Raw genomic sequence first — 26,181 nt, 5'->3', positions numbered from 1 at the left:
CCCTCTCTCTAGGATAACCCCCTACTAGAGGATACCTCTCTCTCTTCTCCCTCATTCCCCTCTCTCTCTTCTCTCTCATTCCCTCTCTCTCTTCTCTCTCATTCCCCTCTCTCTAGGATAACCCCCTACTAGAGGATACCTCTCTCTCTTCTCCCTCATTCCCCTCTCTCTAGGATAACCCCCTACTAGAGGATACCTCTCTCTCTTCTCCCTCATTCCCCTCTCTCTAGGATAACCCCCTACTAGATGATACCTCTCTCTCTTCTCCCTCATTCCCCTCTCTCTCTTCTCTCTCATTCCCCTCTCTCTCTTCTCTCTCATTCCCCTCTCTCTAGGATAACCCCCTACTAGAGGATACCTCTCTCTCTTCTCCCTCATTCCCCTCTCTCTAGGATAACCCCCTACTAGAGGATACCTCTCTCTCTTCTCCCTCATTCCCCTCTCTCTAGGATAACCCCCTACTAGAGGATACCTCTCTCTCTTCTCTCTCATTCCCCTCTCTCTCTTCTCTCTCATTCCCCTCTCTCTAGGATAACCCCCTACTAGAGGATACCTCTCTCTCTTCTCTCTCATTCCCCTCTCTCTAGGATAACCCCCTACTAGAGGATACCTCTCTCTCTTCTCTCTCATTCCCCTCTCTCTCTTCTCTCTCATTCCCCTCTCTCTAGGATAACCCCCTACTAGAGGATACCTCTCTCTCTTCTCTCTCATTCCCCTCTCTCTAGGATAACCCCCTACTAGAGGATACCTCTCTCTCTTCTCTCTCATTCCCCTCTCTCTCTTCTCTCTCATTCCCCTCTCTCTAGGATAACCCCCTACTAGAGGATACCTCTCTCTCTTCTCTCTCATTCCCCTCTCTCTAGGATACCCCCCTACTAGAGGATACCTCTCTCTCTTCTCTCTCATTCCCCTCTCTCTCTTCTCTCTCATTCCCCTCTCTCTAGGATAACCCCCTACTAGAGGATACCTCTCTCTCTTCTCTCTCATTCCCCTCTCTCTAGGATAACCCCCTACTAGAGGATACCTCTCTCTCTTCTCTCTCATTCCCCTCTCTCTAGGATACGCCCCTACTAGAGGATACCTCTCTCTCTTCTCTCTCATTCCCCTCTCTCTAGGATACCCCCCTACTAGAGGATACCTCTCTCTGCCCAAAGGAACAGTTCTTGTTGTAGCTATTCTCAACGATACTGTGACATCATACCATTCGTCCCTCTCCTCTAACACAACACTGATGTCACTGATGTTTTTGTCTTACCATGGGAGCAGAGCCAACATACTGAATACATAATCTACATCAAGCAGAGTCATCTCTTTCAAGTCCCATATAGACACGGTCTGCATCTTAAATGTCAGCCTTCTCCCTATATAGTGCACTACTTTCTGCCAGGGCTCAAAAGCAGTGCACTATGTAGGGAATAGGGTGCCATTTACCGTGCAGACATGGTCCAATTGGCTTCTTCAGAGGTCCATGTTATAAATGAGTAAAGACACATTTATTCTGAGGGGGACATGAATTTATCATTATAATGACTGATTTACATAAGAATACATTTGCACGGACTATATTTAGAAACCTGCTATCAGATAGTACATCTAGCAACATATGAATTTATTAACATACGATACTATGATAATTAGGTATTATCATACAGCAATTAGACAACTCTATATTGTAGTATATTGGCCTAATGACTGATTTATCTACAAATTGTATTCAGACAATTTTGTTCCGACTTTAGACTTAATAATATAATACATGGTCTTATCTGGCATATAAGCATTATGATAATTAGACTACTGTATAATACTGTGCATATTATATAGTGAAATTAAATGAGCACTTGGGCCCAGGGGGTTCTCTAACTAACCACTCCCCATCCATCCATGTGTGTGTTTATGGGTCTCCCCTTGCATACCTTGCCATCTGTTGACATATGCAGCTGTTCAAAAATAGCCCTCTCCATGGCACCAGAAACTTCCCTGAGTAGCCAACAGATAGGCACTAGGCTAAGGGGTAGTTGTGTGTATGCGAGTGTGTGTCTGCACAATGACCATGCATTTACTACCAACTCTACTCAAAATAAGGAAGACACCGTAAGAGCTTTGGATAGAGGGCCACTTGTACACCTTTTGTATGGTTTCGGTTGGGAGTGTATTTGTTGATTCAGATCCACAGGCAACAGGCCTACTCTTTAGGCATATCATTTCCACTGAAGCAGCTGTATCCAGTCCACCAAGTCACTTTGTGACATGGAACCTTTACCTTTTCTTGACCAGTTTCAGGAATTCCACCATATCCATGGAACCAACGTGCGGCTAGACCCTACGGGGACCCAGGCTACCCGAGTGGAAAGCTTTGCCAACGGGGTGTGCTTCAGCAGAGAGCCGCTGAGTCCTGGGGAGATCTTCTTGGTGGAGATCGAGGAGAAGGAGCTGGGCTGGTGTGGCCACCTGCGGATCGGGCTGACCGCCAGAGACCCTCTGACCTTCGAAACGGTGCCTGAGTACTCTCTGCCGGACCTGATGGACCTGGGGGACAGCTGGGTGTTTGCTATCACACGAAACCACAACCGGGTGGTGGAGGAGGAGGCTGTGGCGCCTGAGGGAGAGGGGGCAGGAGATGGAGGGTTGGCCGGGGGTCATAGGTTAGGGGATGGTAGGGAAGAGGGAGGTAGGAGGCTACCTAGGCTGGGGGGTGGTGATGTGGAAGAAGAAGCGATTAATCCCAAACCCAAGACGTTCTTCACAGACTCCCACCTGCACATTGAGAAAGTTAAAATCCCCATGGACAAGCTGGTTGGTCGGAGTCGACCCGGACGCTACAGCCACATCTTGGATGACCTGTACAAGACCAATGCCCTCCCCCCCACTGCCAGACGTAGTCGGATAGGGGTGCTGTATGTGCCCAAAGGACAGGGCCTGGCTGACATGCATGTTGTCATTAACGGAGAGGATATGGGTGCATCAGCTAAGGGCATCCCAATGCTTCTGCCTTTGTTTGCTGTGGTTGATGTGTACTCTGCTACAAAGCAAGTTCGCATTGTCCAGGTGGAATATGGATGTAAGTGTCAAGTGAATGAAACCAAAACATATACAATATGCACATACAAGTATTTCAGATTGAGGTTGTTGTAGTTTCTATTAATTCAATTTAACAAGGCTTTTCTCTCTTTCTTTTCTCATCCCTTGCTTCAGTTTCCTCCCTGCAGACTCTGTGTAGAAAGTGCATCCAGAAAAACATAGTCCACAGGATGGCTCTGGACTGGCTGGAACTGCCTGAGAGACTCAAACACTACTGCAAGTATGAGTGACAGACAGCGCACTTTGGACTTAGCACCTCCTGAAGAAGCTTCTCACGAGAGCCGAACTTAAGATCCAAGTGGTTTATGCATTTCAGAAAAGATAAATGTACTTAATGTGTTTTTATTTTTGAGATCTTCTTTACAATGAATCCCTGGTCTCTTACCAGTTATGTTTTTAACGATTGACCTATTCTTTTTTTGTCTGTCAGAGATGCCTTTTTGGAAAACTGGTAAATAAATGGATAACATCAACTTCTTATGATCTATTTTCCTCCTATATCTACCATACAGTTATTTGTGTCCGCTGTTCGTGTGTCTCGAAGAGTATTCTAGATGTATCACTTACTTAGGCGTCTTGTAACTCACTTGCTTCGCCAGGACTTTCTCCAAGTCACTTGTGTCTAACTGTTTGTCCAACACTGACATCTAGTGGTCAGGATTTGAACCGTGGGCAGGGCTTGCATAATACAACTTGGTCACATGTGCGGAAGCTTATCTTGTAGCCCGATCCATTCTGTGCTTGCAGTCTATTTAAGTGGTGCTGTCAAAGCTCATCTCCACAAATAGTGTTTTCCTTTACATTCAGAATGTCTTTTTGCTCCTTCTTTGATGGCGAGGTCTATAAAGACCATTTCAAACCAGGTGAGTATTTATGTGATTAAGCACATTTCTGCTTTGATTGGTGTTGTAACTTGCTCTTGTTTCAGGATGAAATACTACTGAACCGTTACTACAGGCTAATTAATCAGTTATCTAAGCTGCAGGTTAGGCTACTACTCTTATGTGTTATACAAGGTTTGTATAAAAACCTCACTACATCTAAAATAGCCATTACATGTATTATAATGCAATATAAATATCTTGTTACGTACATAATGTGTATCTTTCCTTAATGACGATGTAACCCTCTACACCCCTCTACCTGGTTCTCTCTAGGTATGTATGTGTGTTCTCAGTGCAACAACCCGCTGTTCTCCAGCAGGTCTAAGTTCCCCCACTCCTCCCCGTGGCCTGCCTTCACTGAGACCATCAAAGAGGACAGTGTCACCAAGATGATGGAGTCACTCACAGCCTTCAAGGTAGGCTGACTCTCCTAGAGATTTACATGAATATCCCAGATTGTGCCTCTAAACCCTGATATTTAGCTGTAAATATTAGAGTTGACCTTTAATGGGATTGTTTACCCCAAAATCAGTGTATCTTCTTACCTCAATAGTGGTGTAATGTTGTGGTAATGGTGTTCAGGTGCTTTGTGGGAAGTGTGGTAACGGACTGGGCCATGAGTTTGTCAACGACGGTCCGGAGGAAGGCATCTCACGATTCTGAATATTCAGCAACTCGCTCAAGTTTGTCCCAAATAAAGGTAACGTGCCAAAAGACTAATCAGAAAAAAGAACTGTTTGGTTTGTGTGTAGTTGTGTTAATATGAATCTAGTTGAATGAGGATTTGCCTTTGTCAAAATAAAAACTGTCCATATTTTGACTCACATTTGCTTTTCTATTTGAGTGTGTACTGAAATGCACTCTCCTCTCTCTCTTTCTCTTCTCTCTCCTCACCTTGCTCCAGACAAACAGTAAGTCGAGTTGAGGAGCCCAAGCAGGTAGCTGTAGCCTCACATCACAGCCCTGTGTAAGGGACTGGTCAGTATGTGACGTGGACAGGAACAAGGCCCAGGAGGGACACCCTGTACACTGATGACTCTATGACCAGCCTGGAATACAGGGACATTCTAGAGAAACATTATTTTTCCCCAAGATAGTTGGTCTATAGACGTGGTAGTGTTTTTCAGTGCATCACAGATCTAAAAGCATTCCTTGAAAACCTCTTATAATAAGCATGCAGATTTAGTTCATCTTTAAGATATAGGTTACGTTAAGATATAGGTTACGTTAAGATATAGGTTACGTTAAGATATAGGTTACATTAAGATATAGGTTACGTTAAGATATAGGTTACATTAAGATATAGGTTACGTTAAGATATAGGTTACATTAAGATATAGGTTACATTAAGATATAGGTTACGTTAAGATATAGGTTACGTTAAGATATAGGTTACGTTAAGATATAGGTTACATTAAGATATAGGTTACATTAAGATATAGGTTACGTTAAGATATAGGTTACGTTAAGATATAGGTTACGTTAAGATATAGGTTACATTAAGATATAGGTTACATTAAGATATAGGTTACATTAAGATATAGGTTACGTTAAGATATAGGTTACGTTAAGATATAGGTTACGTTAAGATATAGGTTACGTTAAGATATAAGCCTATGGTGGATTATATGCTTTGTATGCTAATCTGCATTCCATTGCTTTGTAGCAGTTCAAGCATGTGAAGCAATTTGAGTTTTTTGTTGTTGTATTTAGTTATTTGATTATTTATTTGAATATACTTACCATGTATTCTGTAAGGAGGTGACACAGTTGGTGCAAGGTGTCATGTTCTTGAAAAAAACTCTCACTGCAATTTAGCCAAAGACATACGCAGGCTTGCTATCACATCTATGCATTTGATGTACATGTATACTACTCATTGAAATATCACTTCCTTATATTATGTAGATAAATATTGAACAATTAGCTGAATTTCGGTTGTATGGACCATTTGTGATTTAACATTGCTACAGTATATTTGCACATTGAGCCATGTGAAATGGCATACTTGAATTGACTAGCATGATTGCTTATTATTTATATGATCTCGTATGTCATTTATGACTTGGAGTCTTCTGTTGTGTGATTCCTATGACATTATTTTAATTAATACATGTTCTAACTGGCAATGCAAATGGAATAAACAATGATTTTTCTGGTATTAATACAATTGCACTGATGAAATGCAGATGCTTTGTTTATCTGTCATGATTCTATTATATTGATAACAATAAATTACGATAGTTTACTAAAACCATTGCCTCTGTTACATTGTCTCTCATTATTTATTCAGAAATTGAGAAATCCATTCGAATTGAGGTAATAGACATTTGCAATTCATGTCCAGCTGGAGGGGCTATCTCTCTGTAAATGAGCCACTGAAAGCACCCCCCAGCTTGGCGCATCGGATTTTGCATGCCTGGTTGTGGGAAAGGAGTATTTTAAAGTAAGGAAAACACTCACCTGAATTGGCCAGATTTAGGTTGGTGGAACTTGAGGTGTAGATTGTTTTAACAAAAAATTTAGCTGAACATTATACACCGTACTGTGTTTAATGTCTTCGTGATGCAGTGTGTCACCAACATTATGTCAGCAAGCTGCCTTAGTTATTTGATTATGTACCAAGGGGCCAGGGTTGGTCTCTTTCTCTGTGCCCCAGCTTGAAGTCATTCTGTGGGCAGTGGCACGGACGGACCCTGTGGGGGAAGGAGTGGCCCTGCAGACCAGCTAGACTCAGAGGGGTATCATTTACTGTACCAGCACTACTGACAGACACACTGCCCTCTTACGCATCACATACTCGCTCTTGACATGTTTCTGAAGCAGTTCCTACTCTGCTGTATGTGTCTTGAGGGAACTGCTGTGTGTTTTTGTGGATTTCACCACAAGTGTAATGCTTATTTTCTTTAAAAAGATTGATCCTTGTAGTGAACATTTACTGAATGACTCAATGTTTAAGAGTGTACCAGAGCCCATTAAAGCAAAGCAGAGTTCAGACATTTTTAAACATATATAATCAACACACTGAAGACCGAAACATGCATATAAATGCATACATTTTGACCTACGTATCCCTCAGTTACGCCCTTTGAAAACCAACATATGATCTCAACTCCATTAGGGTTAAACTGTCTGACCTGGCTGTTGTCATTGTAGTCAGAAAAGAAGAGGAAGACAATCTGTTTCCCTCCAGCAGGTGGCGTTTTTTCGTTGTTTCGCCCACCAAGCAAGGAGTGTTTGCATGGAGGTCAATGAGTGTTGAAATTGGTTAATACTTAAGGTTTATTTTATCTAATATAAGTTCCGTCATGCTTAAGTTGTTATGAGTGTACTGATATAAGTAGGACACAAGACATCCCAGCAACTTTGAGAAAAACACTTTATATCGGACTTGTCTCGAGGTAGCTATGCATATTCATAATATGAGGCTAGTAGCATCTCTCGCCATTGACGTCAACAACCCTCATTGAATATTCAAAAATGGATGACAATAATTAGATGTATCCACCAATCAAAATAAAGGATAGGAGGGAGCAAACTGCCCTAGAGCGGAGAGACATGTATCTTGTCAGATATAAATAATCTTTGTTGTAGTGTTTCTAGTGTCCTTTTGCAAAAACGGGATGAACGTATCCAAGATTTTGATTGGATATTACATTTCAAGAACCCTCCCCCACACGCCCGTAGAACGGGTGCTGTGTGTGTGGGCTTCATAGTTATTGCCTATGCTAGTTTCAAGTGCTAGTTTTCAAGTTATCATTGTTTTTTTCTATTTATTTCACCTTTATTTAACAAGGTAAGCCAGTTGAGAACATGTTCTCATCTATAACAATAAATAGGCAATAAATAGGCCATAGTAGCAAAGTAATTACAATTTAGCAAATTAACACTGGAGTGATAGATGTGCAGATGATGATGTGCAAGTAGAAATACTGGTGTGCAAAGGAGCAAAAAAATAAATAACTTAATGGGGATGAGGTAGTTGGATGGGCTATTTACAGATGGTCTGTGTACAGCTGCAGCCGTACGCTGCTCAGATAGCTGATGCGATGAATATGTAGCGAGGGCCAGCCGATGAGAGCATACAGGTCGCAGTGGTCGGTGGTATATGGGGCTTTGGTGACAAAACGGATGGCACTGAGATAGACTGCATCCAGTTTGCTGAGTAGAGTGTTTGTAAATGACATCGCCGAAATCGAGGATCGGTAGGATAGTCAAAGTTATAGTCAAAAGTCATCAAGTGTGGCCGACGGCCTGCAATTCATTTTTCATGAAATTAACAGTGGATTACGCTGGGAAAGTTAAACGTCACAACATGTTTTAAACCGCTCTGGTGACAAACATACTTTACTCCTTGTCTCCATTCGTCCACATGGCTGCGCTTTGCTACCAAATCTAATGAGTTGATAATCACGTGTGCTATTGCTGGGCTGGAATATAATTTTTTTGTTCACTAGAAATCCTGCTTTATCCTACTTGTTTCTACTCAGTTATCTATTGTTGTTTAGACTAAGATATCTAATCTTTACATACCAGTTAGCTGATTTGTACATTTTGAAGTGATGAAGTGTTGATTCTTTCAAGTGAAGTGTTTAAAGTTGTTTTAATTGTTAAACTATTTTTCAAAATGAACTACTGTCAATGTTGATTAATCACATACACTGTATAGACAAAAGTATGTGGTCACCCCATCAAATGAGTGGATATGGCTATTTCAGCCACACCCATTGCAGACATGTGTATAAGATCGAGCACACAGCCATGCAATCTCCATAGACAAACATTGGCAGTAGAATGGCCTTACTGAAGGATAAGATAGTGACTGGGCTAACACTGCCAGCCTTTTAGGTCAATAATATGCTGTTTTTATTAAAATTTAGTTGGCTTTATAATCATGAAAGAAATATAACTAGCTAGTAGCTAGATAATTATACCTAGGTAGCTTACAAGGCTAGCTGACTGTTCTCAAAACGAACCTCATTGTTGCCATCTACTTCCTGTCCCTCATGCTAGTCTTTACAGCCAAATATCACTTCAGAAACATCAAAATGTAAAATATTGATATGGCCAGCATTGTAGATCATTTCTCCCCTCTTGCTGCAGCTATAGCTCATCTCGTAATAACAGAAATTCTGTGAAAACCAGTGTGCTGCAAACATTGTAAAATGCAAGCCATTTGATTTGTTGTGAGGTGTCACTGATTTACACAGGGTTCCGACCCCTCTTCAGCTTATTTCTTCCATGGAAATTCCCCAGGCTTCCTCGACAAGGCTAATGTTCCTAGCAGTGATGACAGATCCAACACATGACTGCACTTTCACTCTATTTACATGTTGAAGGTAGGCTATAACACCTTTGCCACGCCGATCTTCAACACGGGGGCGCCACAGGGGTACATGCTCAACCCCCTCATGTAATCTCTGTTCACCCATGACTGCGTGGACATGCACGTCTCCAACTCAATCATCAAGTTTGCTGATGACACAACAGTGGTAGGCCTGATTACCAACAACGATGAGACAGCCTCCAGGGAGGAGGTGAGAGCCGTGGTGGAGTGGTGCCAGGAAAATAAACTCTCCCTCAATGTCAGCAAAACAAAGAAGCTGATTGTGGACTTCAGGAGACAGCAGAGAGAGCCCGACGTGGCCACAGCGGAGAGGGTCTAAAGCTTCATGTTCATCGGCTTGTACATCACTGACAACCAGAGATGTAGTGGTACAAATAGGTGGGTAAACCATAAACTTCAGTGGGACGATCGAGAGAAGACGAACAACCACCGATATAAACCAAAACATATTACATTTTCAGGACTGTATTGTTTGATTGCATTTTCATGCAGGTCTTTAGGGAAGAAGGCCTAATGTAATTTCCTATAGTTAACAATGACACAAAATGCACATCCCTCCCAAAATAGCTAATTTGGACTGGACACTAGAAAAGTCCAGAAAAATAGGATGTGCAGATGTTTATGTTTAAATGTGTTATCTTTTTAATTACGTTCATGCTCTTAGTATCTCATGTGAGCTGCACTGCAATTCAGTGTTCTATATTGTAAACTGATAAAGTGCACCAGTGTAAAATGCCCTTAGTGGACTATAAAATATTGTATTCTATACCTATTTGAAGAGAAACAAGTTATAAATGTGTTTGATGAGAATAAAGATTATCTTATGGGACCCCATTTAAATTTTAGGGGACCCCACATGGGTCCACCGACCGCAAGTTTGGGAACCACTGTACTACTAAACTCTCTCTGCTTGCTTCCTCTCTCTGTGTCTCCTTTGCCTCCTGCATTGCAGCCTGCCTAGTCTGTCTCACTACTCTTTGTAAAGCAAGATTATTTTATGAGAATTTATAGCAGCCTATCTTTTGTTAAGATTATAGCTACAGTAGCCAGAGCACATCTGGCTGAAATATCAGCGACTATTTACCAGTTGTACACTCATTCTCTGAGCGTCTGGGTAGTTTTGTTAGGGGGGATGTCTGTTGACACGGCATGACTTGAGGGATGTTATGTCCAGCATCTCGCAAGGACACTGGAAGAATCTAATTTGCATACTCCTTGTGTCCTATCTGCTATTCGCCTCCTTAAAAAAAACATTGAAGGAGAAGGCCATAGTTGTTTCACGTCTCGGCCTATGCCATTGGCAGAGTTTGCTGTTGGACAGAGTGGTGAATGAATTTGCTGAATGAATGCGCTGGCATATCCGGGGGAGCAGGGGAATATAATGAGCATACCTGAATCGCAGAAAAGCAAGCTCGATTAGAACTCAGATCATGGCTCACATCAACACCATTATCTCAGAAACCCTAGACCCACTCCAGTTTGCATACCGCACCAACAGATCCACAGATGATACAATCTCTATTGCACTCCACACTGCCCTTTCACACCTGGACAAAAGGAACACCTATTTGTGTATGCTATTCATTGACTACAGCTCAGCATTCAACACCATAGTACCCTCAAAGCTCATCACTAAGCTAAGTACCCTGGGACTAAACACCTCCCTCTGCAACTGGACCCTGGACTTCCTGACGGGCCGTCCCCAGTTGGTAAAGGTAGGTAACAACACATCCGCCACGCTGATCCTCAACATGGGCCCCTCAGGGGTGCGTGCTCAGTCCCCTCCTGTACTCCCTGTTCACTCATGACTGCACGGCCAGACAGACTCCAACACCATCATTAAGTTTGCTGATGACACCACACTGGTAGGCCTGATCACCGACAACGATGAGATAGCCTATAGGGAGGAGATCAGAGACCTGACCGTGTGGTGCAAGAACAACAAACTGTCTCTCAACGTGATCAAGACAAATTAGATTATTGTGGACTACAGGAAAAGGAGGATTGAGAACGCCGCCATTCTCATTGACGGGGCTGCAGTGGAGCAGGTTGAGAGTTTCAAGTTCCTTGGCGTTCACATCACCAACAAACTAACATGGTCCAAGCACACCAAGACAGTCATGAAGAGAGCACAACAAAACCTATTCCCCCTCAGGAGACTGAAGAGATTTGGCATGGGTCCTCAGATCCTCAAAAGTTTTTACAGCTGCACCATCGAGAGCATCCTGACGGGTTGCATCACTGCCTGGTATGGCAACTGCTCGGCCTCTGACCGCAAGGCACTACAGAGGGTAATGTGTACGGCCCAGTACATCACCGGGGCCAAGCTTCCTGCCATCCAAGATCTCTATATCAGGCGGTGTCAGAGGAAGGCCATAAACATTGTCAAGGACTCCAGCCACCCTAGTCATAGACTGTTACCTCTGCTACCGCAAGGCAAGCGGTACCGGAGTGCCAGTCTAGGTCCAAGAGGCTTCTAAACAGCTTCTACCCCCAAGTCATAAGACTCCTGAGCAGCTAATTAAATGGTTACCCAGACTATTTGCATTGCCCCCCCTGTCTTCTACACTGCTGCTACTCTCTGTTATTATCTACGCATTGTCACTATAATAACTCTACCTACATGTACATATTACCTCAATTACCTCGACACCGGTGACCCTGCACATTGACTCTGTACCGGTACCCCCTGTATATAGCCTCCACATTGACTCTGTACCGGTACCCCCTGTATATAGCCTCCACATTGACTCTGTACCGGTACCCCCTGTATATAGCCTCCACATTGACTCTGTACCGGTACCCCCTGTATATAGCCTCCACATTGACTCTGTACCGGTACCCCCTGTATATAGCCTCCACATTGACTCTGTACCGGTACCCCCTGTATATAGCCTCCACATTGACTCTGTACCGGTACCCCCTGTATATAGCCTCCACATTGACTCTGTACCGGTACCCCCTGTATATAGCCTCCACATTGACTCTGTACCGGTACCCCCTGTATATAGCCTCCACATTGACTCTGTACCGGTACCCCCAGTATATAGCCTCCACATTGACTCTGTACCGGTACCCCCTGTATATAGCCTCCACATTGACTCTGTACCGGTACCCCCTGTAATATAGCCTCCACATTGACTCTGTACCGGTACCCCCTGTATATAGCCTCCACATTGACTCTGTACCAGTACCCCCTGTATATAGCCTCCACATTGACTCTGTACCGGTACCCCCTGTATATAGCCTCCACATTGACTCTGTACCGGTACCCCCTGTATATAGCCTCCACATTGACTCTGTACCGGTACCCCTGTATATAGCCTCCACATTGACTCTGTACCGGTACCCCTATATAAAACCTCCACATTGACTCTGTACCGGTTCCCCCTGTATATAGCCCCCCGCACATTGACTCTGTACCGGTACCCCCCTGTATATAGCCTCCACATTGACTCTGTACCGGTACCCCCTGTATATAACCTCCACATTGACTCTGTACCGGTACCCCCTGTATATAGCCTCCACATTGACTCTATACCGGTACCCCCTGTATAAAGCCTCCACATTGAACTCTGTACCGGTACCCCCTGTATATAGCCTCCACATTGACTCTGTACCGGTACCCCCTGTATATAGCCTCCACATGGACTCTGTACACGGTACCCCCTGTATATAGCCTCCACATTGACTCTGTACCCGAGTACCCCTGTATATCCTCCACATTGACTCTGTACCGGTACCCCCTGTATATAGCCTCCACATTGGACTCTGTACCGGTACCACCTGTATATAGCTCCAACATTGAACTCTGTACCGGGTACCCCCCTGTATAATAAGCCTCCACATTGACTCTGTACCGTACCCCCTGTATAAATACTCCACATTGACTCTTGTACCGGTACGCCTTAGTATAGCCTCCACATTGACTTCTAGTACGGTCCCCCTTATATGCCTCTCACATTGACTCTGTAACCGGTACCCCTATATAAACCTCCACATTGACTCTGTACCTTTCCCCCTGTATATGCCCCCGCACATTGACTTCTGTACCGGTAACCACCCTGTATATTAGCCCCACATGACTCTGTACCGAGTACGCCTGTATATAACCTCCACATTGACTCTGTACCGCGTACCCCCTGTATATAGCCTCCACATTGACTCTGTACCGGTACCACACCTGTATACTAGCCTCCACATTGGACTCTGTACCGGTACCCCCTGTATAGCCTCCACATTTACTCTGTACGGTACCCACCCGTATATTTAGCCTCCAACATGAGCTGTACCAGTACCCCCTGTTGTATATAAGCCTCCAAATTGGACTCTGTACCGGTACACCTGTATATAGCTTCTCCACATTGACTCTGTACCGGTCCCCTGTAATAGACTCCTGTACCGGTACCCCCTTGACTCTGTACCGGTACCCCTGTATATAGCCTCCACATTGACTCTGTACCGGTACCCCCTGTATATAGCCTCCACATTGACTCTGTACCGGTACCCCCTGTATATAGCCTCCACATTGACTCTGTACCGGTACCCCCTGTATATAGCCTCCACATTGACTCTGTACCGGTACCCCCTGTATATAGCCTCCACATTGACTCTGTACCGGTACCCCCTGTATATAGCCTCCACATTGACTCTGTACCGTACCCCCTGTATATAGCCTCCACATTGACTCTGTACCGGTACCCCCTGTATATAGCCTCCACATTGACTCTGTACCGGTACCCCCTGTATATAGCCTCCACATTGACTCTGTACCGGTACCCCCTGTATATAGCCTCCACATTGACTCTGTACCGGTACCCCTGTATATAGCCTCCACATTGACTCTGTACCGGTACCCCTGTATATAGCCTCCACATTGACTCTGTACCGGTACCCCCTGTATATAGCCTCCACATTGACTCTGTACCGTTACCCCCTGTATATAGCCTCCACATTGACTCTGTACCGGTACCCCCTGTATATAGCCTCCACATTGACTCTGTACCGGTACCCCCCTGTATATAGCCTCCACATTGACTCTGTACCGGTACCCCCCTGTATATAGCCTCCACATTGACTCTGTCCCGGTACTCTCCCCTGTATATAGCCTCCACATTGACTCTGTACTGTTACCCCCCTGTATATAGCCTCCACATTGACTCTGTCACCAGCTACCCCCTGTATCATAGCCTCCACATTCGGACTCGGTAACTGGTTTACCCACCCTGTATATAGACCTCCACATTGACTCTGTACCGGTTACCCGCTTGTATATAAGCCTCCACATTGACTCTGTACCGGTACCCCCCTGTATATATCCTCCACATTGAATCGGTACGGCTATCCCCTCTTTATATAGCCTCCACATTGACTTCTGTACCGGTACCCCCTGGGTAGTATAGGCCTCCACATTGACTCTGTAACTGGTTACCCCCTGTATATAGCCCTCCACATTGACTCTGTAACGGTACCACCTGTGTATATAGCCTCCACATTGGGGTAAACTCTGTACCTGGTACCTCCCTGTATATAGCCTCCACATTGGACTTGCTTACCGGTACCCCCTGTATATAGCCTCCACATTGACTCTGTACCGGTACCCCCTGTATATAGCCTCCACATTGACTCTGTACCGGTACCCCCTGTATATAGCCTCCACATTGACTCTGTACCGGTACCCCCTGTATATAGCCTCCACATTGACTCTGTACCGGTACCCCCTGTATATAGCCTCCACATTGACTCTGTACCGGTACCCCCTGTATATAGCCTCCACATTGACTCTGTACCGGTACCCCCTGTATATAGCCTCCACATTGACTCTGTACCGGTACCCCCTGTATATAGCCTCCACATTGACTCTGTACCGGTACCCCCTGTATATAGCCTCCACATTGACTCTGTACCGGTACCCCCTGTATATAGCCTCCACATTGACTCTGTACCGGTACCCCTGTATATAGCCTCCACATTGACTCTGTACCGGTACCCCCTGTATATAGCCTCCACATTGACTCTGTACCGGTACCCCCTGTATATAGCCTCCACATTGACTCTGTTACCGTACCCCCTGTATAATAGCCTCCACATTGACTCTGGTACAGGTACCCCTGTATATAGCCCTCCAATTGACTCTGTACCGTACCCCCTGTATATAGCCTCCACATTGACTCTGTACCGTCCCCCCTGTATATAGCCTCCACAATTGCTCTGTACCGTACCCCCTGTATATGCCTCCACATTGACTCTGTACCGGTACCCCCTGTATTAAGCCTCCACATTGACTCTGTGACCACCGTACCCCCTGTATATAGCCTCCACAATTGAACTCGTCAACCGGTACCCCCCCCTGTATATAGGCCTCCACATGACTCGTAAACCCCGGGTTACCCCCTGTATATAGCCTCCACATTGACTCCTGTACCAAGGTACCCCCTGTATAATACCTCCACATTGACTCATGTATCCGGTACCCCCCCTGTATATTAGCCTCCAAATTGACTCTGTAACCGGTCCTATATACTAACCTCCACATTGAACTCGTACCGGTTTCCCCCCCTCGTCTAATAGCCTCCAGCAATTGACTCTGTACCGGTACCCGTTGTATATAGCCTCCACATTTGACTCTGTACCGGTACCCCCCTGTATATAGCCTCCACATTGACTCTGTACCGGTACCCCCTGTATATAGCCTCCACATTGACTCTGTACCGGTACCCCTGTATATAACCTCCACATTGACTCTGTACCGGTTCCCCCTGTATATAGCCTCCCACATTGACTCTGTACCCTGGTACCCTCCACATTGCCTCACCACAACCCCCTGTATAAGCCTCCACATTGACTCTGTACCGGTACCCCTGTATATAGCCTCCACATTGACTCTGTACCGGTACCCCTGTATATAGCCTCCACATTGACTCTGTACCGGTACCCCCTGTATATAGCCTCCACATTGACTCTGTACCGGTACCCCCTGTATATAGCCTCCACATTGACTCTGTACCGGTACCCCCTGTATATAGCCTCCACATTGACTCTGTTCCGGTACCCCCTGTATATAGCCTCCACATTGACTCTGTACCGGTACCCCCTGTATATAGCCTCCACATTGACTCTGTACCGGTACCCCTGTATATAGCCTCCACATTGACTCTGTACCGGTACCCCCTGTATATAGCCTCCACATTGACTCTGTACCGGTACCCCCTGTATATAGCCTCCACATTGACTCTGTACCGGTACCCCCTGTATATAGCCTCCACATTGACTCTGTACCGGTACCCCTGTATATAGCCTCCACATTGACTCTGTACCGGTACCCCTGTATATAGCCTCCACATTGACTCTGTACCGGTACCCCCTGTATATAGCCTCCACATTGACTCTGTACCGGTACCCCCTGTATATAGCCTCCACATTGACTCTGTGTACCGGTACCCCCTGTATATAGCCTCCACATTGACTCTGTACCGGTACCCCCTGTATATAGCCTCCACATTGACTCTGTACCGGTACCCCCCTGTATATAGCCTCCACATTGACTCTGTACCGGTACCCCTGTATATAGCCTCCACATTGACTCTGTACCGGTACCCCCTGTATATAGCCTCCACATTGACTCTGTACCGGTACCCCCCTGTATATAGCCTCCACATTGACTCTGTACCGGTACCCCCCCCACCCGTATGTATAGCCTCCACATTGACTCTGTACCGTACCCCCCCCCTGTATATAGCCTCCACATTGACTCTGTACCGTACCCCCCCCCTGTGTATATAGCCTCCACATTGACTCTGTACCGTACCCCCCCTGTATATAGCCTCCACATTGACTCTGTACCGGTACCCCCCCTGTATATAGCCTCCACATTGACTCTGTACCGGTACCCCCTGTATATAGCCTCCACATTGACTCTGTACCGGTACCCCCTGTATATAGCCTCCACATTGACTCTGTACGGTACCCCCCCTGTATAGCCCCCACATTGACTCTGTACCGGTACCCCTGTATATAGCCTCCACATTGACTCTGTACCGGTACCCCCTGTATATAGCCCTCCACATTGACTCTGTACCGGTACCCCCTGTATATAGCCTCCACATTGACTCTGTACCGGTACCCCCCCTATATAGCCTCCACATTGACTCTGTACCGTACCCCCTACCCCCTGTAATAGCCTCCACATTGACTCTGTACCGGTACCCCCCTGTATATAGCCTCCACATTGACTCTGTACCGGTACCCCCTGTATATAGCCTCCACATTGACTCTGTACCGGTACCCCCTGTATATAGCCTCCACATTGACTCTGTACCGGTACCCCCTGTATATAGCCTCCACATTGACTCTGTACCGGTACCCCTGTATATAGCCTCCACATTGACTCTGTACCGGTACCCCCCTGTATATAGCCTCCACATTGACTCTGTACCGGTACCCCCTGTATATAGCCTCCACATTGACTCTGTACCGGTACCCCCCCCCTGTATATAGCCTCCACATTGACTCTGTACCGGTACCCTGTATATAGCCTCCACATTGACTCTGTACCGGTACCCCCTGTATATAGCCTCCACATTGACTCTGTACCGGTACCCCCTGTATATAGCCTCCACATTGACTCTGTACCGGTACCCCCTGTATATAGCCTCCACATTGACTCTGTACCGGTACCCCCTGTATATAGCCTCCACATTGACTCTGTACCGGTACCCCCTGTATATAGCCTCCACATTGACTCTGTACCGGTACCCCCTGTATATAGCCTCCACATTGACTCTGTACCGGTACCCCACCCCCCCCCCTGTATATAGCCTCCACATTGACTCTGTACCGGTACCCCCCCCCTGTATATAGCCTCCACATTGACTCTGTACCGGTACCCCCTGTATATAGCCTCCACATTGACTCTGTACCGGTACCCCCTGTATATAGCCTCCACATTGACTCTGTACCGGTACCCCCTGTATATAGCCTCCACATTGACTCTGTACCGGTACCCCCTGTATATAGCCTCCACATTGACTCTGTACCGGTACCCCCTGTATATAGCCTCCACATTGACTCTGTACCGGTACCCCCCTTGTAGTATAGCCTCCACATTGACTCTGTACCGTACCCCCTGTATATAGCCTCCACATTGACTCTGTACCGGTACCCCCCCCCTGTATATAGCCTCCACATTGACTCTGTACCGGTACCCCCTGTATATAGCCTCCACATTGACTCTGTACACCGGTACCCCCCTGTATATAGCCTCCACATTGACTCTGTACCGGTACCCCCCTGTATATAGCCTCCACATTGACTCTGTACCGTACCCCCCCTGTATATAGCCTCCACATTGACTCTGTACCGGTACCCCCTGTATATAGCCCCCACATTGACTCTGTACCGGTACCCCCTGTATATAGCCTCCACATTGACTCTGTACCGGTACCCCCCTGTATATAGCCTCCACATTGACTCTGTACCGGTACCCCCTGTATATAGCCTCCACATTGACTCTGTACCGTACCCCCTGTATATAGCCTCCACATTGACTCTGTACCGGTACCCCCCCCCTGTATATAGCCTCCACATTGACTCTGTACCGGTACCCCCTGTATATAGCCTCCACATTGACTCTGTACCGTACCCCCTGTATATAGCCTCCACATTGACTCTGTACCGTACCCCCTGTATATAGCCTCCACATTGACTCTGTACCGGTACCCCCTGTATATAGCCTCCACATTGACTCTGTACCGGTACCCCCTGTATATAGCCTCCACATTGACTCTGTACCGGTACCCCCTGTATATAGCCTCCACATTGACTCTGTACCGGTACCCCCCTGTATATAGCCTCCACATTGACTCTGTACCGGTACCCCCTGTATATAGCCTCCACATTGACTCTGTACCGTACCCCCTGTATATAGCCTCCACATTGACTCTGTACCGGTACCCCTGTATATAGCCTCCACATTGACTCTGTACCGGTACCCCCCTATATAGCCCTCCACATTGACTCTGTACCGGTACCCCCTGTATATAGCCTCCCCACATTGACTCTGTACCGGTACCCCCCCCCTGTATATAGCCTCCACATTGACTCTGTACCGGTACCCCCTGTATATAGCCTCCACATTGACTCTGTACCGGTACCCCCTGTATATAGCCTCCACATTGACTCTGTACCGGTACCCCTGTATATAGCCTCCACATTGACTCTGTACCGGTACCCCCTGTATATAGCCTCCACATTGACTCTGTACCGTACCCCCCTGTATATAGCCTCCACATTGACTCTGTACCGGTACCCCCTGTATATAGCCTCCACATTGACTCTGTACCGGTACCCCCTGTATATAGCCTCCACATTGACTCTGTACCGGTACCCCCCCCTGTATATAGCCTCCACATTGACTCTGTACCGGTACCCCCTGTATATAGCCTCCACATTGACTCTGTACCGGTACCCCCTGTATATAGCCTCCACATTGACTCTGTACCGGTACCCCCCTGTATATAGCCTCCACATTGACTCTGTACCGGTACCCCCTGTATATAGCCTCCACATTGACTCTGTACCGTACCCCCCCATAGCCTCCACATTGACCCCACCCCCCTGTATATAGCCTCCACATTGACTCTGTACCGGTACCCTGTATATAGCCTCCACATTGACTCTGTACCGGTACCCCCTGTATATAGCCTCCACATTGACTCTGTACCGGTACCCCCCTGTATATAGCCTCCACATTGACTCTGTACCGGTACCCCCCTGTATATAGCCTCCACATTGACTCTGTACCGTACCCCTGTATATAGCCTCCACATTGACTCTGTACCGGTACCCCCCCTGTATATAGCCTCCACATTGACTCTGTACCGGTACCCCCCCCCCCCCCCCCCCTGTATATAGCCTCCACATTGACTCTGTACCGGTACCCCCTGTATATAGCCTCCACATTGACTCTGTACCGGTACCCCCCCCCCCACTCCCCCCCCCCCCCTGTATATAGCCTCCACATTGACTCTGTACCGGTACCCCCTGTATATAGCCTCCACATTGACTCTGTACCGGTACCCCCTGTATATAGCCTCCACATTGACTCTTTACCGGTACCCCACCCCCTGTATATAGCCTCCACATTGACTCTGTACCGGTACCCCCTGTATATAGCCTCCACATTGACTCTGTACCGGTACCCCTGTATATAGCCTCCACATTGACTCTGTACCGGTACCCCCTGTATATAGCCTCCACATTGACTCTGTACCGGTACCCCCCCCCTGTATATAGCCTCCACATTGACTCTGTACGGTACCCCCCCCTGTATATAGCCTCCACATTGACTCTGTACCGGTACCCCCCTGTATATAGCCTCCACATTGACTCTGTACCGGTACCCCCTGTATATAGCCTCCACATTGACTCTGTACCGGTACCCCTGTATATAGCCTCCACATTGACTCTGTACCGGTACCCCCTGTATATAGCCTCCACATTGACTCTGTACCGGTACCCCCTGTATATAGCCTCCACATTGACTCTGTACCGGTACCCCCCTGTATATAGCCTCCACATTGACTCTGTACCGGTACCCCCTGTATATAGCCTCCACATTGACTCTGTACCGGTACCCCCCTGTATATAGCCTCCACATTGACTCTGTACCGGTACCCCCCCCCACCCCTGTATATAGCCTCCACATTGACTCTGTACCGGTACCCCCACAACCACCGTACCCCCCTGTATATAGCCTCCACATTGACTCTGTACTGTACCGGTACCCCCCCTGTATATAGCCTCCACATTGACTCTGTACCGGTACCCCCTGTATATAGCCTCCACATTGACTCTGTACCGTACCCCCTGTATATAGCCTCCACATTGACTCTGTACCGGTACCCCCTGTATATAGCCTCCACATTGACTCTGTACCGGTACCCCCTGTATATAGCCTCCACATTGACTCTGTACCGGTACCACCGTACATACCCCCCCCCCTTTATAGCCTCCACATTGACTCTGTACCGGTACCCCCTGTATATAGCCTCCACATTGACTCTGTACCGGTACCCCCTGTATATAGCCTCCACATTGACTCTGTACCGTACCCCCTGTATATAGCCTCCACATTGACTCTGTACCGGTACCCCCTGTATATAGCCTCCACATTGACTCTGTACCGGTACCCCCCTGTATATAGCCTCCACATTGACTCTGTACCGGTACCCCCCCCTGTATATAGCCTCCACATTGACTCTGTACCGTACCCCCCCTGTATATAGCCTCCACATTGACTCTGTACCGGTACCCCCTGTATATAGCCTCCACATTGACTCTGTACCGGTACCCCCTGTATATAGCCTCCACATTGACTCTGTACCGGTACCCCCTGTATATAGCCTCCACATTGACTCTGTACCGGTACCCCTCTGTATATAGCCTCCACATTGACTCTGTACCGGTACCCCCTGTATATAGCCTCCACATTGACTCTGTACCGGTACCCCCCCCTGTATATAGCCTCCACATTGACTCTGTACCGGTACCCCCTCCCCCCTGTATAGCCTACTCCTCCACATTGACTCTGTACCGGTACCCCCTGTATATACCTCCTCCACATTGACTCTGTACCGGTACCCCCTGTATATAGCCTCCACATTGACTCTGTACCGGTACCCCCCCTGTATATAGCCTCCACATTGACTCTGTACCGTACCCCCCTGTATATAGCCTCCACATTGACTCTGTACCGGTACCCCCTGTATATAGCCTCCACATTGACTCTGTACCGGTACCCTGTATATAGCCTCCACATTGACTCTGTACCGGTACCCCCTGTATATAGCCTCCACATTGACTCTGTACCGGTACCGCCCCCTGTATATAGCCTCCTCCACATTGACTCTGTACCGTACCCCCTGTATATAGCCTCCACATTGACTCTGTACCGGTACCCCCCCCTGTATATAGCCTCCACATTGACTCTGTACCGGTACCCCCCCCATATACCCCTCCCCCCTGTATATAGCCTCCACATTGACTCTGTACCGGTACCCCCTGTATATAGCCCACCTTGACTCTGTACCGGTACCCCTGTATATAGCCTCCACATTGACTCTGTACCGTACCCCCCCCCCCCTGTATATAGCCTCCACATTGACTCTGTACCGGTACCCCCCTGTATATAGCCTCCACATTGACTCTGTACCGGTACCCCCCTGTATATAGCCTCCACATTGACTCTGTACCGTACCCACCCCCCTGTATATAGCCTCCACATTGACTCTGTACCGGTAACCCCCTGTATATAGCCTCCACATTGACTCTGTACCGGTACCCCTGTATATAGCCTCCACATTGACTCTGTACCGTTACCCCGCACCCCACCCCCTGTTATAGCCTCCACATTGACTCTGTACCGGTACCCCCTGTATATAGCCTCCACATTGACTCTGTACCGGTACCCCCCCCCTCCACCCCCAACCCCCTGTATATAGCCTCCACATTGACTCTGTACCGTACCCCTGTATATAGCCTCCACATTGACTCTGTACCGGTACCCCCCTGTATATAGCCTCCACATTGACTCTGTACCGGTACCCCCTGTATATAGCCTCCACATTGACTCTGTACCGGTACCCCCCCTGTATATAGCCTCCACATTGACTCTGTACCGGTACCCCCCCCTATATAGCCTCCACATTGACTCTGTACCGTACCCCCTGTATATAGCCTCCACATTGACTCTGTACCGGTACCCCCTGTATATAGCCTCCACATTGACTCTGTAACCGGTTACCCCCTGTATATAGCCTCCACATTGACTCTGTACCCCGTACCCCCCCCCCCCCTGTATATAGCCTCCACATTGACTCTGTACCGGTACCCCCTGTATATAGCCTCCACATTGACTCTGTACCGGTACCCCCTGTATATAGCCTCCACATTGACTCTGTACCGGTACCCCCCCCTTATATAGCCTCCACATTGACTCTGTACCGGTACCCCCCTGTATATAGCCTCCACATTGACTCTGTACCGGTACCCCCTGTATATAGCCTCCACATTGACTCTGTACCGGTACCCCCCTGTATATAGCCTCCACATTGACTCTGTACCGGTACCCCCCTGTATATAGCCTCCACATTGACTCTGTCGGGTACCCCCTGTATATAGCCCCACATTGACCCCCCGTACCCCCCCCATATAGCCACATTGACTCTGTACCGGTACCTCCTGTATATAGCCTCCACATTGACTCTGTACCGGTACCCACCTGTATATAGCCTCCACATTGACTCTGTACCGGTACCCCCTGTTATATAGCCTCCACATTGACTCTGTACTGGTACCCCCTGTATATAGCCTCCACATTGACTCTGTACTGGTACCACCTGTATGTAGAGCCTCCACATTGACTCTGTACCGGTACCCCCCCACCCACCCCCTGTATATAGCCTCCACATTGACTCTGTACTGTACAAACCCTGTATATAGCCTCCACATTGACTCTGTACTGGTACCCCCTGTATATAACCTCCACATTGACTCTGTACCGGTACCCCTGTAATAGCCTCCACATTGACTGTACCGGTACCCACCTGTATATAGCCTCCACATTGACTCTGTACTGGTACCAACCGGTATATAGCCGCCACATTGACTCTGTACTGGTACCACCTGTATATAGCCTCCACATTGACTCTGTACTGGTACCACCTGTAAATATAGCCTCACATTGACTCTGTACCGTACCACCCCTGTATATGCCTCCACATTGACTCTGTACCGGTACCCACCTGTATATAGCCTCCACATTGACTCTGACTGGTACCACCCTGTATATAGCCTCCACATTGACTCTGTACCGGTACCCCCCTGTATATAGCCTCCACATTGACTCTGTACTGGTACCACCTGTATATAGCCTCCACATTGACTCTGTACCGGTACCCCCTGTATATAGCCTCCACATTGACTCTGTACCGTTACCACCTGTATATAGCCTCCACATTGACTCTGTACTGGTACCCACCTGTATTAGCCTCCACATTGACTCTGTACTGTACCTCAACCCGTAACCCTAATAGCCTCCACATTGACTCTGTACCGGTACCACCCCTGTATATAGCCCTCCACATTGACTCTGTACTGGTACCACCTGTATATAGCCTCCACATTGACTCTGTACGGTACCACCTGTATATAGCCTCCACATTGACTCTGTACGGTACCACCTGTATAGACCTCCACATTGACTCTGTACTGGTACCCCCCCTGTATATAGCCTCCACATTGACTCTGTACCGGTACCACCTGTATATAGCCTCCACATTGACTCTGTACTGGTACACCCTGTATATAGCCTCCACATTGACTCTGTACCGGTACCACCCCCTGTATATAGCCTCCACATTGACTCTGTACCGGTACAACCTGTATATAGCCTCCACATTGACTCTGTAACTGGTACCCACCTGTATATAGCCTCCACATTGACTCTGTACCTGGTATCCCCTGTATATTCCTCCACATTGACTCTGTACCAACCGACCTGTATATAGCCTCCACATTGACTCTGTACCGTACCACCTGTATATAGCCTCCACATTGACTCTGTACTGGTACCACCTGTATATAGCCTCCACATTGACTCTGTACTGGTACCACCTGTATATAGCCTCCACTTGACTCTGTCCGGTACCCCCTGTATATAGCCTCCACATTGACTCTGTACTGGTACCACCTGTATATAGCCTCCACATTGACTCTGTACTGGTACCACCCTGTATTAGCCTCCTCCCACATGGACTCTGTACCGGTACCCCCGTATATAGCCTCCACATTGACTCTGTACCGTTACCGACCTCCAATAGCCCCTGGTATATATCCACGCCTCCACATTGACTCTGTACCGGTACCGACTGTATATAGCCTCCACATTGACTCTGTACCGGTATCCCTGTATATAGCCTCCACATTGACTCTGTACCGTTAAACCACCTGTATATAGCCTCCACATTGACTCTGTACCGGTACCACCTGTATATAGCCTCCACATTGACTCTGTACTGGTACCCCCCTGTATATAGCCTCCACATTGACTCTGTACTGGTACCACCTGTATATAGCCTCCACATTGACTCTGTACCGGTACCACCTGTTATATAGCCTCCACATTGACTCTGTACCGGTACCACCTGTATATAGCCTCCACATTGACTCTGTCCGGTACCCACCTGTATATAGCCTCCACATTGACTCTGTACTGGTACCCCCTGTATATAGCCTCCCATTGACTCTGTAACCGGTACCACCTGTATATAGCCTCCACATTGACTCTGTACCGGTACCGCCTGTATATGCCTCCCACATTGACTCTGTACCGGTACCGACCTTATATAGCCTCCACATTGACTCTGTACTGGTACCCCTGTATATAGCCTCCACATTGACTCTGTACCGGTACCCCCCTGTAATATAGCCTCCCACATTGACTCTGTCTGGTACCCCCTGTATAGCCCCCCCCACTTGACTCTGTACTGGTACCACACCCCTGTATATGCTCTCCACATTGACTCTGTACCGGTACCACCTGTATATAGTCTCCACATTGACTCTGTCCTGTACCACCTGTATATACCTCCACATTGACTCTGTACCGGTACCCCTCCCGCCCCTGTATATAGCCTCCACATTGACTCTGTACTGGTACCACCTGTATATAGCCTCCACATTGACTCTGTACTGTACAGACTACAACCCTGTATATAACCTCCACATTGACTCTGTACCGGTACCACCTGTATATAGCCCTCCACATTGACTCTGTACCGGTACCACCTGTATATAGCCTCCACATTGACT

The 26,181-nt window shown here is 47.4% G+C and overlaps 2 protein-coding genes across 2 annotated transcripts; both read left to right on the top strand.

Moving 5' to 3' along the window:
• Window positions 1–1,953: 1,953 nt before the first annotated feature.
• On the top strand, window positions 1,954–3,573 carry neurl2 (neuralized E3 ubiquitin protein ligase 2). Its single transcript, XM_020460946.2, has 2 exons — window positions 1,954–3,061; window positions 3,196–3,573. The coding sequence occupies exons 1-2, from the start codon at window positions 2,251–2,253 to the stop codon at window positions 3,309–3,311; spliced, it is 927 nt and encodes a 308-aa protein (XP_020316535.1). The 5' UTR covers window positions 1,954–2,250; the 3' UTR covers window positions 3,312–3,573.
• A 202-nt stretch (window positions 3,574–3,775) lies between these two features.
• LOC109870435 (methionine-R-sulfoxide reductase B1-A) lies at window positions 3,776–6,222 on the top strand. The gene is made up of 4 exons (XM_074933789.1): window positions 3,776–3,944; window positions 4,239–4,381; window positions 4,548–4,665; window positions 4,870–6,222. The coding sequence occupies exons 1-4, from the start codon at window positions 3,890–3,892 to the stop codon at window positions 4,878–4,880; spliced, it is 327 nt and encodes a 108-aa protein (XP_074789890.1). The 5' UTR covers window positions 3,776–3,889; the 3' UTR covers window positions 4,881–6,222.
• The last annotated feature ends 19,959 nt before the right edge of the window (window positions 6,223–26,181 follow it).

Source organism: Oncorhynchus kisutch, linkage group LG25 (genome assembly GCF_002021735.2).
Source record: "Oncorhynchus kisutch isolate 150728-3 linkage group LG25, Okis_V2, whole genome shotgun sequence".
Taxonomy (NCBI): Eukaryota; Metazoa; Chordata; class Actinopteri; order Salmoniformes; family Salmonidae; genus Oncorhynchus; species Oncorhynchus kisutch.
This window is presented reverse-complemented; position numbering and strand designations above follow the sequence as displayed.

Coding starts and splice junctions, on each gene's coding strand:
- neurl2 (XM_020460946.2), top strand. CDS start 2,251: ATGGAACCTTTACCTTTTCTTGACCAGTTTCAGGAATTCCACCATATC. Junction 3,062..3,195: donor TGTCCAGGTGGAATATGGAT/GTAAGTGTCAAG, acceptor CCCTTGCTTCAG/TTTCCTCCCTGCAGACTCTG.